The following is a 14,127-nucleotide window of genomic DNA, read 5'->3' on the forward strand; positions in this document are numbered from 1 at the left end:
ACATGGAACATCATTGCTAATGTCAGATAGATCTTGGCTTAAAGAGAATACCAGAAGGATGGTTACTTGTGTTTTATTGACTATGCAAAGGCATTTGACTGCATGGAACATAACAAATTATGGATAACATTGTGAAAAATGGGAATTACAAAATGCTTAATTGTGTTAATGAGGAACCCATACAAAGACCAAAAGGCACTTGTTCAAACAGAACAAGGGGATACTGATTGGTTTAAAGTCAGGGAAGGTGTGTGTCAGGGTTGTATCCTTTCACCATACTTATTCAATCTGTATGCTGAGCAAATAATCCTAGAAGCTGGACTCTATGAAGAAGAGCATGGCATCAGGATTGGAGGAAGACTCATTACCAACCGGTGTTATGCAGATTACACAACCTTTCATGCTGAAAGTGAAGCACTTACTGATGAAGATCAAAGACCACAACGTTCAGTATAGATTATACCTCAACATAAAGAAGACAGAAATTCTCACAAATGGACCAATAAGCAACATCATGATAAATGGAGAAAAGATTGAAGTTGTCAAGAATTTCATTTTACTTGGGTCCACAATCAACACCCATGGAAGCAGCTGTCAGGAAATCAAACAACATATTGTATTGGACAAATCTGTTGCAAAAGACCTTTCTAAAGTATTAAAAAGCAAAGATGTCAGTGAGAACTAAGGTATTTTCGGTTGCCTCATGTGCATGTGAAAGCTGTACAATGAATAAGGAAGACTGAAGAATAATCAATGTCCCTGAATTATTGTGTTGGCAAAGAATATTGAATATACCATGGACTACCAGAAGAACCAACAAATCTGTCTTGGAAGAAGTATAGCCATAATGTTCCTTGGAAGCGAGGATGGCGAGACTTCATCTCATGTTCTTTGGACACGTTATCAGGAGGGACTAGTCCATGGAAAAGGACATCATACATGGTAAAGCAGAGAGTCAGCGAAAAAGAGGAAGATCCTCAATGAGATGGACTGACACAGTGGCTGCCACAGTGAGTTCAAACATAGTAATGATTGTGAGGATGGCACAGGACAGGGTAGTGTTTTGTCATAGGATGGCTATGAGTTGGAACCAACTCAATGACACCTAACAACATTTTCTTTGAAGGGCTTATCATCTTATGGCAAAAAGTCCTTAACATAATCAGAAATGCCAAATAATTTTAAGTAAGAAATATATAATTTTGAGCGTAAAACACATTTTCTATTATCCACAATGTCATCCTTTAAAAATACGTATTTATCCTGGACCAAAAAAGCAGGAGAGTCAGGAATAAGAGAAGGATGTGAAATGCGTGGCTAATTGCCTCCATGTACAGTGAACAACTGCCTCCTTTGCCATGGTGCCCAGCTACCATTACGGAACATTTTGATCAAAGATTCTATAGAGGAAGTCTGATCAAAAGAGGGAAAATGCAGAACACAATTTAAATTTCGCATGTACTTTAGACTTTCTGGAGCCATGGAGGCTGGATGAACCCCTGAAACAATTGCCCTGAGAAACCAAAAATATTCATCCCTTGAAATTTTCTTAAAGCCAAATAATAGTTTAGCTTAAGTAGTAAAGAATGTCTACTTGAGCATTGTGCTTTTTCAAAATCTATGTATATGGGATTAAATCAACAACAGCAACTCGAAAGATTGGATAGGAAATTTAGGGGATAGTGAGTTTATGTTAATGGGAGAGGAACAACTCAGAAAAGGAGTACGAGAGGGGTTGTACAATTCAAAGAATTTAATCAATGTCACTGAATTGTACATGTAGAAACTGTTGAAATTGATGTATGTTTTGCTGTATGTGTTCTCAATAATAACAAAATAAATAAGATTAAAAATACATATTTATTTTACACTGAGCAATTTTAGTGCAAGTTTTATATAAGTACTCAAGAGAGTAAGACACCTTAATTTTCTGTTTTCTTCATATTTCCTTTTTACTTATAAAATTTATGTTAGAAATGGAAAACCTTTACGTTCTTTCTGACTGTGTTTATAGGACCCCAAAGTTCCAGATAAAAACTTAATTACAACAGATACCCACGCGTATGTGATTAGAAATATTCTACTTCCCCAGAGTTGCTATGAGAAATCAAGCAATTAGTGCCTGAGACTCCCATCTATCAGTAGCCTTCTAACTGGTTTCCCCACTCTTGCCTCTAATCCATTCTCCATATACCAACTGGAATGATCTTAAAATTCAAATAATAACAAGAATTGAGCACTTACCATGTGCTAGGCCTGTGTTCTTTATGTACAGGATATCTTTTAATCCTCACAATAACCCCATAATTGTTATCAGTTTGCTGATAATGAAATGGGCTAATATATTTGCCCAGACAGAACTGGGATTGGCACCCAGGGCTATCTGACACCAGAGCCCATGCTCTTGACTGTGTATCCGTATTGCTCAGCTTTGTTGTTAGGCGCCATCAAGTTTATTTTGATGCATAAGGACCCCATGTGACAGAGTAGAACTGTCTCATAGAGTTTTCTTGGCTGTAGTTTTAACAGCTGCCTCATGGAAGAAAGATGTGGCAGCCTGCCCCTGTGAAGATTATCCGTTGCTGTAGAGTGGATTCCTACTCATAGTGACCCTGTAGGACAGAGTAGAACTGCCCCATAAGCTTCCAAGGAGTGGCTGGTGGATTCAAACTGCCGACCTTTTGCTTAGCAGTGGAATTCTTAACCACTGAGCCACCAGGACTCCATGGAAACCCTATGAGGCAGTTCTACTCTGTCCTATAGGGTTACTATGAGTCAAAATTGACTCAGCGGCGATGGGGTTCATCTTAATGGGAGAGAGCAGTTTGCTAGGTCTTGCTCTTATGGAGCCACTGGGTGGGTTTGAACTTCCAACCTTTCAGTTAGCAGTCCATTGCTTAACTGTTTGTGCCAACAGAGCTCCTTTTGCTCAGCTTACCCAGAACCCCCTTAGTGCCTTGCTAATGGTAGCAATTTTCAGTAAGATTATTCAATTAGATCACTGTTAAATAATTGTCAGGCTTACATTGACTTAACAGGAATCAAGATTCAGTTAGAATCTTGACATTTTTTTCCTACTATATTAATCCTTTTTAGCTTGCCTAATATTGTATCTACTTCTCTAGGGTGAGCTGTTGTTGAAACTTTACCTGATAAGCTCTTTGCGGGTAGAGCCCATTCTGTAATGACACTTGGTTTCATTAACTAACCACAACTGGGCACTGTTAGCAAGGAGGAGGCTGGGTTCTTGTTGTTGTTTGTTTTTTAGCATTTTAAATTATGTTTTGTTTATCTTTATGAAGTTTAGAAATTAAAAAAACAATTCTCTGTGTAAATATTTGTTAATTTAAAATAAATTTCAAAATTAGGAGATATGATGCCTCCTACTTTAAAACCATTTAAAGTTTTGTTTTTTTTTTTTCCTGATCTTTTCTACACAGTGAGAGAAGAAGAAAGTGACAAATCAGTTGATTAAAATCAAGGAGGCTTGCTTCATTTCATTTAGTCAACTGTGAGTTGGTTGGCAACTTTTTAAAAACAGAAACCAGTTTTTCAAAGCTGTAGCTTGAGAAATTCTCTAGCACCTTATGGGTAGGTGGTTTGTGAGCACTGGGAATTGATTGCTGTATTTACATATTATTTAGGTCCTTGCTTCTCCTCCCCAGCCATCCTCATGTGGTGACTTCTCTTTTGTTGGTTGTTAATTTTTTTCTTTTACTCCCTTTCTTCTTTCTCCATGTTTAATCGCCTCCTATTCTGTGTGTTTTTTTTATTCTGTGTGAAAGGAGCCCCAGTGGTGCAAAGGTTAAGGACTGAGCCGCTAACTGAAAGGTGGTTTTCAACCCACCAGCGGCTTTGCTGGAGAAGACTTGGTGATCTTACTCCCATAAAGATTAAAAAACCCTGTGTAATGGAGTCGATTCCAACTCATAGCGACCCTAGAGATCAGAGTAGAACTGCTCCATAGGGGTTCCAAGGCTGTAATCTTTAAGGGAGCAGACTGCCACATCTTCCTCCTGAGGCTGGTGAGTTCCAACCACCACCCTTTAGGTTAGGTGCTGAGCACTTAACTACTGTGCTATCAGGGCTCCTGTCTATGAAGATCACAGCCTAGGAAACCCTATAGGGCAGTTCTACTCTGTGATACAGGGTTACTATGAGTTGTAATAGACTTGACAGCACACAACAACATTCTGTTTGAGGAATTGCGCTAATCATTGAGAATGAAAAAAAAAATGAAATTTAAAAATAAATTTGTAGATCCCAAATTTAAGTACAGGGTTATGTGAGAATGGTATTCTAGGAAACTAACCTGAAAGGTGTGGAGTGGAAGAGGGAGGGTTAGGAAAGCCTTCTCTGCAAGGTAAAGAAAGCTCAGATGAGACTTTAATGAGGGAGTTCTGACTGTCAAGGGCAGAGGGCATTCTAGAGCTAGGGAATGCTGTATGAGAAGGCACGCAAGATGTGGAAGAGTTCAAGGATGGAGCCCATGTGGTTGAAGACTGGGGTGCTTATGCAACTGAAGATACATGCTATAAAGGGAAGCAGGGGCGGGGTCTTGAAGGGGCTTGCAACACCTAATATCTTCATCATTCTGTGAATAGTCTGTCAATCAACTGAAGCTCTGTTACTCTGTTTTTGTTACTAAGTTTAGCAAGGTAGACTACACCTAGGTTTATGACTATGGCTCTTCTTTTATCCCATACATTTTTTAGTTGGCTGTCACCCCTTGAGTATTTTAACACTTCGAGGATTGTTAGAACTTTTTTTTAGTAGATAGTTCCGTCATTTGGTACGCTAGATTTATGACCCAATGGCACTGTACTCATCCTCTGAAGGTCAGGTCCTCCAGGCACACCTGTGGCTGGAGGTCATTGATGAAAATGTACAAAAACTACTCAGGTATATTGGGCCAGTTCAGCAAAAAGACTGCTATCTCAGAAAAAAGCCATGTATAAAAATCCAAACCTTATCAAGGGCAGAGACTTCAAATATGTGGTTTACTAAAATGAATGTACTCTGAGCTCACCAACTTACCAAGAAGTTCTTTCTCTTGCAGGAGATGATAAACTGTCTTTGTAAAGTTGCTTGGGGGCTCTCATTCATAAACCCCCTAATTGTTTATCGCACAAAATTATCTGCAATCAGTTTACATAAAGCTGTAAAGAAAATGTAAAGATCGATTTGTTAGTGAATATGGTATAGTTAACTCTCTACCCAACATACTAACTTTACAAGGAAATTGGAGCTCACTGCTTGAAGTTTGTTTTCCAAATGTTATGTACTTAGGATATCTTAATTTTTGTTTCTTTAGGTTCAATTAGCAGAATTTCTAGAAAATTTACAAGAAAAGTCCTTGAGGATTGAAGCCTTTGTTAGTGAGATAGAATCCTTTTTTAATACCATTGAGGTAAGTTGCCATATCTCTTTTACTTTTAGCCTGATTTGTTCTTGGTATCACAAGTAAATGATTCTAAACTACAAGGATCTGAATTGGGAGTTGTGCATTCGTGTGTGTGTGTGTGTGTGTGTGTGTGTTTGCCATTGTTGGTTTTGTTCCATTACTAATAAGAGTCCTTAAAGTCTTCCCTCTGAAAAGGGTAGTGGTAATGATTGCAAAACATGATAAATGTAATCAGTGTCACTGAATTATATATGTAAAAATTGTTAAGCTGGCAAATGTTCGTTACATATGTTTTTACCACAATTAAAAAAAAAAAGTCTTCCTCCTGAGTATAATTGGTGAGACTGCTTTCTGTTTAAGGATTAAAGATTTGTCTTTAAATGCACACACATATTATTAGGCACTTACTACGATAGCACAAATGCTTTATACACTTGACACAATTTTATCTTCACAATAGCCCTACAGGAGAGGTGCTATTATTATCATTCTTATTTTGTAGATAAGAAACTAGGCTTAGAGTTAACTATACTGCACAATGTCATAGTAAATTGATAGTAAATCGAGACCCACAGTTTAAATCCAGTTCTAAGTTCTTACTTATTCCATTATCCTGGCTCTCACTGATTAGCTCTGCAGTAGCACTCAAGTCACTGCTCCGTGTCCCATGCCCAGGACAAATGAGTGTCTTTCATGGTATAACTGCCTCTTCGGAGTTCATGCTTTCCTGGCTGCTGGCTCCTGCCCCCTCTGCAGTGAGGAGTAGCAATGCTCCATCCACATACAGAGATGGCCAACATATCCTCACCTGTATTCAGGAGTAGCAGAGGGCCCAAGGCCACTGCAGAAGGCTGGTGCACAATTCCCCTACCACTAAGGTGACTTCACATCCTGGTATGCTTATGAGAGGTCTGTATCACTCCTGTTGTTAATCAGTTAACACCTGTTAATTATTTTTAGAGACCCCCCTCCCCAAAGTATCCCTTTAAATAATAAACTATATGATCACCTTATCACCAGCCCTGCTAGTGAGAGTAGCCAGATATCTGGGTGTGTCTAGATGGGCAATCCAGTCCCTCCTACTGTGTTGAGGCTTCCCCCTCCCTGGAGAACAGTGAATGGAGCACGCTGTTCAATATTCTGGCTGCTCCATTGTTCACACCATGGAGTGGAGTGGTGAAGACCACACTAAACCCTCTCCACTACCTGAAGGTCATGGATTCTCACTCACTGTGATGCTATTTTCAAGTAAGACTTCCATGCAAGTATCTTGTTTTTTTTTGTATTTCAGAAAGTAAATCTTATTTGATGATATTCTTACAGTGCATTAATTCTATTGCAAAGCTAACTATGGCAAAGTGAGGTCGGTTGGGTTGGAAATTTAGACTATGTACTTAATGCTACCAAGAGAAGTGAGGTTCTCTTATCAGGATGCCAGAGGTCAGTTCTTTAAAAGGCTGATGCTTCTTAAAAAAAAAGACACTTGTTTCACTCAGAAGTGTTCTTTATTTTTTTAGGAAAACTGTAGCAAAAATGAGAAAAAGCTAGAAGAACAGAATGAGGAAATGATGAAGAAGGTTTTAGCCCAGTATGATGAGAAGGCCCAGAGCTTTGAGGAAGTAAAGAAGAAGAAGATGGAGTTCCTGCACGACCAGATGGTCCATTTTTTGCAGAGCATGGATACTGCCAAGGATACCCTAGAAACTGTCGTGAGAGAAGCAGAGGAGCTGGATGAGACTGTTTTCCTGACTGTAAGCACACTTAAAAACAGGCCCAAACATTGTGGAGCCCACCCTGGCCAAAGTCTACTTTGAAAAATTCATCTCTCAATATTACCTAAAATCATTTATATATCCGTGTGGGCTTTATATGATTCTGACATTTAAAAATTACTAGGTCATTCCTGATGCCTACAGAAAAGGCCAGCAAACTCCTCCAACCTTGATGCGCAGATCCAGCTGAAGGACACGTGGGAGGGCAGGCAGGCCACAACATCATCATGAAAGAAATCCCATTCCACCTGCAATGCAGGATTGTCACCTCCCAAGAGGGAGAAAAGGCAGCCTATAGAACCTTATCCATTCCCATATCTTCCCCTCAGTGCCAGCATCTCACCTAGTGCCTGGTGTCTTCACACACTGGTGTCTGGGTCTGTCACCTCCACCCTAATCTGAAGTTACCTCTCATATAGACCATTCTCTCTGAGCCTTGCCAAGTGGTTGAGAATAAATTGGTACATTTATAGTGATGACATAGGAGCTCTGGTGGTACAGTGGTTAAAGTGCTTGGCTGCTAATTGAAAGGTCAGTGGTTTGAACCTACCAGCTGCTCTGTGGGAGAAAGATGTCACAGTTTACTTGTGTAAAGATTTACAGCCTTGGAAACCCTATGAGTCAGTTCTACTCTCTCTGTTCTATATGGTTGTTATGAGTCGGAAATCAACTCAACGGCAGTAGGTTTGGTTTTGGTTTATAGTGATGACATAATGTGGTACCTCTCTCAGGTAATATGTTGGTGCTTTTACAATGGGATGTCCTGGGGACAGGATTCCTTAATTAAAACAAGTTAACTGTGGACAGGTAGGTTCCCTTCAGTACTCCTCAAATTGCTCCCTTAATTTGACTCCCTTAATTTCCTAGAAAGTTCTGTAAAATGCTGGTTCTCCATGGAGCCAGGATTAACAAGGAGTCATGGAGATGTTTCCCCTGAAGGTAGTTCCAAACCTGGCACAAAGCTATGCTAATTGTCAAATGGGAAGAAAGCATCATCTTATGATAAGTGGGATCTCCCTTTCAAAGATCCCCAGTTTTCCTAGCTCTCTAGTGAAGTTTGGAGACAGAGCAAGGCAAAATGGGACAATGTTAGGCTTTTAATTTGCCTTTGGGGACACCTCCAGCCAGGGCAAATTTGGACGAGGTGGACATGGCCATTCTCAAAGGAGAACTAAAATCATTAGGTTGCTTTCTGTTTAATTAAGGCAAAGATTTAATATTTTGAAATTGGGCTCATCTTGCCAAATAAAGTATAACATTAATAAAATGCTTTGTGTTCCCTAAGAAGCTTACCTTTGTTTGATACGAATATTTCCTTTTCTCCAGAACATTTTTTCTGCTTATAAAAGTAATAGTGTCCACACGAGAAAATTCGGAAACTACAGAAAAGCACAGAGAGGGTAAAACTCAGAGATAACTACTGATCTGGTTCTTGGTGTATATCCCACATTGAACAAATTTATGTCATTTTTCTTGCTTCAGAGAATTCCGTTCTAGAGGCTAAATCATTTTGTTAATGAATAAAGAGAAGCAGAGGTTAAGCAACTTGTTGCCGGCCTTACTGATCACAGAAAGCAGAGTAGAACTAGAAATGAATACCCGCATTACTACCCCAACCTTCATTCTGAGCACTAATCTCTTTGCTGCCCAGGCTGAAGCCCCCAAAGAGGAACGGCCTCAAGGGAAGCTGAGGGGTAATGATTGTAGAACATTTATAATCTTCATGTTCTTGATTGGTTTTTCTTTTGGTCGTTAATTGGTTTCTCTCTCTCTCTCTTTCTCCCTCCCTTCCCCTCTCTCCTTTATTCTCTTTTCTCTCATAAGTCGTTTGAAGAAATCAATGAAAGGTACATAAAGTGCGGCACAATGTAGTGGCTACCGAGAATAGCATGACTGGATGTTTTAATATCTTGTTGCTTTATAGAAAATGAGCTGCCAATGAAAAAAATACATACATTTAGTGAGCTACTAAATTTTCACTTTTAGACACTGTGCTTTTTAAAAGCTAAATGACAGCTTTGAAAGAGAATTGCATGTGCTTTAGTTAAATAACCATGATCATAATGTAGATTTTTAACTGCTTCCTTGAGATGTGCTCTATATTTACAACCTCATGTAGACCATCGTTCCTGACACTGAATACAGAACACTTTGTAGATACTTAGAAACTTATTGGTTAAATATGAGTATTTGACAGAATCATTCGTATCTGCCTTGTATAATTTTAGGCCTTAAGTAATCTTAATGGAATGTTCTCTGATTTTCACTTCAGAAGATAGTCATGCATTTATCTTCTCTTTCTTCTCAACTAACCTGAATGAATTTTCCTCTTTTAATTTTTGTTGTTGTTTTAACGCTCAGCGGAAGAGACATTCTTCATCCTTCTACAAAGCAAAGCACTCAAGAAATTAGGAAATGTTGTCTATAAAAACAATATTAGGCCCATGTTTATCTTTTGGAGTGTGATACTGAAATTCTTATAGTGATCCGATGTCTTTTCTCTTTTGCCCCATTACAAGACCCGAAGCCTTTCTTAGTGGTTGAACCTAATGTTTTCTGATTTTTACTGCTTTATAGTAAATTTCTAAGACTGTAAGTATTTTCTTCAGTTTACTTCAGAGCCAGTGCAAATTGTGAAATAGTATAAAGTAAAAACATACTTTTTTTGTTTTGATGTATGAAATGATTAAAAAATGAGTTTGGATTAGGAACCCATTTTGGGGGGAAAGTTGAAATGGCACAAATGAATCCTATTTATCTATTAAAAAAAAAAAAACAAAAACCCTTTGACAGAACATTCCCAGTAGTTTTAGGAAAATAAATTGTATTAATATTGGTGTTGATCAATAAAGGTTTTATAGTGGTGGCTCTATTAGAAATAGAATTAGTTAGAAGTTTTAAAAAATGCAGATGCTTGAATCTTACCCCGCTGAGATTTTCATGTAATTAGTCTGGGTGCGGCCTGGGTATTTTTAAAGCTCCTTGGATGATTCTAACGTGCAGCCAGGGTTGAGAACCTCTGATTTTTAACAATCTGTCCTTTGGCCTAGTGGTTTCGAAAATGCTGTGCATCTGAATCACCTGTACAGTTTGTTAGACCAAAGATCCTGGGGCCCACCCCAGATGCCTATGTCAGAATCTCCAGGGTAGCACTGGGCACCTGCAGTTTAACAATTCTGACAGTTGTGCCTGAGTCTGAGGCACGACAGGTCTGGAAGCTGATACCCAGGCTGCACTCCCAGTTTTTAAAAAAGTATATATTTCTTCTAAATATCATAAATGGATTTATAGTGCTATTCCTTATACTCTGGACAATGTAGATGCGTACTTGTTATTTATATTTCATCAATTCATGGAAGATACTGATGGACAAGAAAACTCGGTGAATAAAATTTGGAAGCACTTTCACCTTAAAAAAATGCCGTAGAACGTTTTTACTTTTCTAAGCATTAGAATATTAACTTGCTAATATGAACTGACAACCATTTAAAACTAAACATAGCTTCTTTTGGTTTGTGCTTAAACTCGTTCACCTCTGTGTCATTTTAATTAAATTTCATAGTCCAATTGACAGTGACTTAATCTTTGCTAAAGCCGCATGTCACCTAAGGGCAAGTATACTTGTGATTACCATTATTTTTCTGTGAAAAAAAAACCACACACACAGCTAAATTCTGGGATTTGGGAAGAAATATGAGCAATTAAAGAAAGCCCGATTAAACACATGCAAATACACACACACATATGTACACACACTCGATGAAACGCTATTGCTTCACTAAAAAGAAGCCTTTCATGTCTTCAAGACAACCTCTGCCTCAAAGTCTCAGTTACTGGCATTCCTTTTTACAAGAAGTGCTAATTACCTGGTTTCTTCTACCTTGCTCTTCTCCCTCCCTTCATATTATATCTCTGAAGGCAGTGCTTGTATATTAAATAATTTTTCTCGACACCAAAATGCTTAAATTAAGGAATGCTGTCAAGCATATTTAGACTCAGAATTTGCATATCTTGAAAAACACATTTGCTTAGAAAATGCTGTTCTGTTAAGAGGATGCGTTTTTTCCTCCACTTTGCTCTTTGTGTATAATAATAATAAAAAAGAGGGAGTTGCAATCATTGTAGGACTACTCATAAAAAGATGTCCACTTGCCCTTTTATGTGCCGATATTAAAACTGAACAGGTCAGTGTACAGGGAAATCTCAAACATTTTACTTGTGATATCTGCAACTTTTGTGCTACAAAGAGTTGTCCATTTAGTCAGTAACTTTTATTGAGAGTGCTTAGCATATGTATTGACCACCATTTTTTGTTAATTCTGAATCCATTCTTTGTACCCTCTGCATCCCCTAAGCCTTCATTTAGGCTCGCAATGTCTTCCCTCAAGTAGACCATTGTGGTGTTCTCACTGCCTCTTTGATCCGCTTGCTCTGGTCCTTCCTTAGACTCTTGCCAGGGTACTTCCCTTGTGTAAGCACTTCCATGGCTTTCCCTGCCCTAAAAGATAAAATAGGAACTTTCAATGGATGTGAAAGGTTCTTCATAGTCAAACCACAAACCACCTTTTTATTTTCATCTCTAACCCTCCCCTTCTCCAACTCCCAAGAGTCCCCTAGTTACTCTAATTTCTCCCTGGGAAATTCCTACTCATTCTGTAAGATGCAGCCCAAATGGCACCTTTCTTTGAAGCCCCTACTGAAACCTTCTCCCCTAAATCAGATGATGATGAATTAAATATATATATATAGTGATAAATATGTATGTAACAAAACATTTGCCATTTCAACAATCTTCACATATATAGTTCAATGACATTATGTTCATCTTGTTCAGCCACCACCCTTATCCGTTCCTGAGTTTTTCCATCAATGATGGCGAATTTTATTGTTCCTGACACCAGTATACATAGTGGGCGCTCTTTAAATATTTCAGTTATATCTTATACTGACCGAAAATTTACTGGACCTGAGATCCTGCTATTCTCACTCACATGAAACTATTGGCCTCTTGTTTACTCAGTGAACGAAACAAAGTCCCTTTCTGCATGTAGATTACATTCTAGTGAAGTAGCCTGACAAAAAACAAACTGGATGTGGTAAACTGGAGGAAGTAAAATGAAACAGAGTAAGGGCAAAAGAGGACAGTGCTGTGTTAGTTGCAGACCCAGGGGTGGCCTCTCCGAGGAGCTCCCATTTGAACAGAGATAAAAGTCAAGCAAAGGGAGGAGCCATACAAATATTTAAGAAAAGAAGATTCCAACAGTAAGTGCAAAGGCTTTGAGGTGGATCTGTGCTGAAAAAAAAAAAAAACCAGTGCTGGGAAAACCAAAAAGTCTGTGGTAATGAAGCCGGTGCAGTTCCTCACAGCTGACTTAATTGCTGGAAGATAGTAGCAGTCTTGTGTGAGAGAGGTGCACAGATGGGATCTCCTGATCCAGTGTGAGGCCCTCACGCTGAAGAGAAATGCTTCTGCAATTTCTCCTTCTCTCTCTCCTTCAGAGTTATCCTGTTTTTTTCATCCAGGTTTTACTTGGATTTACCAATGCTAATTGTTGGCCTCCTTCCTAAGAGGGTCTATAACAAAAGCTGTTAAATTGTAAACTGTGGCTTGTTTATTCTTAAAAGAATGAGTAGATTTTTACCCTCTTTCACTGCTGTATCCCCAGGGCCTAGAACAGTAGGTTAACAGTATTTTTTGAGTGACTGAAAGTATAATATGGAGCCTTGGTGGCACAGTGGTTAAGACTAAAGGTCAGCAGTTTGAATCCACCAGCCGCTCCTTGGGAACCCTATGGGGCAGTTCTACTCTGTCCTATGGGGTTGCTATGAGTTGGAATTGACTTGATGACAATGGGTTTGGTTTTTTATGGGCAGAAGCATAATAGTAAGGGCTAAGAATAGCAAGACATCCTACAGATGCTTTGAACCTTTATATCCTTAAGGAAATAAATAACCATTAAAAAGTAGTAATTTTGAGGACTAATTTTATAGATGAGAAATTGAAGACTGCATAATTTGGCAGGATTGTTTCCATTTGAGGCTGTAGGAATGAAATTGCCAGTATTACCAGTTGCACTCAAGAACTCTAAGAATAGACTTTAGACATGTATTTCCAGACTTTGAAGCAGTTGAAATGCTTTTTGGAATCAGTTAGAGGCCCTGCCTCATAAAAACCACCACCACCACCAATTTCATTTTGGACAATTGTTTTTAGCTTTCATTCTGTATGTTAATAAGTTCCTGACTTATCTGGAAATGTTTTCACCCTGCTAGGTTGCTTTCTGCAATGGAGAGCACTGCTTCTTTAGAGAACATGCCTGCTGCGTTTTCCCTTTTTGAGCATTATGAAGACCGCGCGGCAAGAAGTGACCAGATGCTAAAACAAGTGGCTGGTAAGAATTTTAATGCGTTAACTATCTTGATGAAATCCAGGAGCTTTTGCTTGTTTGTTTTGTTAAGTTTTTTAATATAAGAAAATTAATGAAAAAAATGAAAGTCTTGGTTGCCAAATATTAAAACTGAATTCTGAAATAAAACGTGCGACCAGTACACCATTTCAGTTATCAACCATATTTCCATTTGAAGCTTTATGGCTGTGCAGGGATACTGTGGAGGTGGGAACAAGCAGCAATAGAACCAAAGGGTCTCCTCTTTTTTTTTTTTTTTTCTTTTCTTTTAAAGTAGGATTTCTCTCCCTTGCTTTGGAGATTATTTGCTTCCTGCCAGCAGCCAGGTATAGAAGGAAAAGTAAATTAAATATTTTTATGTGCTCAACAGATTTTTCCTTGTGAGTGGTTTTCCCCTCTTCGATTTCAGTTCTTCTTCCTTTTTTTCTAGCTAAACATATTAGCTTAGAGAACTAACAGCTCAGCATCATGCTCTGTAGCCCGGAGCCTCCCACTCAGCTGTCAGAAGCATCCTGCCGGCTCTTCAAATATTTTTTAATGTGCT

The 14,127-nt window shown here is 38.7% G+C and overlaps 1 protein-coding gene across 2 annotated transcripts in view; it reads left to right on the plus strand.

Moving 5' to 3' along the window:
* Positions 1-14,127, plus strand: part of CMYA5 (cardiomyopathy associated 5) — a 137,192-nt gene that overhangs the window by 76,234 nt on the left and 46,831 nt on the right. The window contains exons 3-6 of one of the 2 annotated variants that reach the window (XM_023545584.2): positions 5,315-5,410; positions 6,922-7,155; positions 12,850-12,857; positions 13,450-13,568. In XM_023545584.2, the coding sequence (XP_023401352.2) occupies positions 5,315-5,410; positions 6,922-7,155; positions 12,850-12,857; positions 13,450-13,568 (457 nt within the window). The remainder of the gene's footprint in view (positions 1-5,314; positions 5,411-6,921; positions 7,156-12,849; positions 12,858-13,449; positions 13,569-14,127) is intronic. The other variant, XR_002785141.2, reaches the window with a different exon arrangement.

The sequence above is a fragment of the Loxodonta africana genome, chromosome 2 (genome assembly GCF_030014295.1).
Source record: "Loxodonta africana isolate mLoxAfr1 chromosome 2, mLoxAfr1.hap2, whole genome shotgun sequence".
Classification (NCBI taxonomy): domain Eukaryota; kingdom Metazoa; phylum Chordata; class Mammalia; order Proboscidea; family Elephantidae; genus Loxodonta; species Loxodonta africana.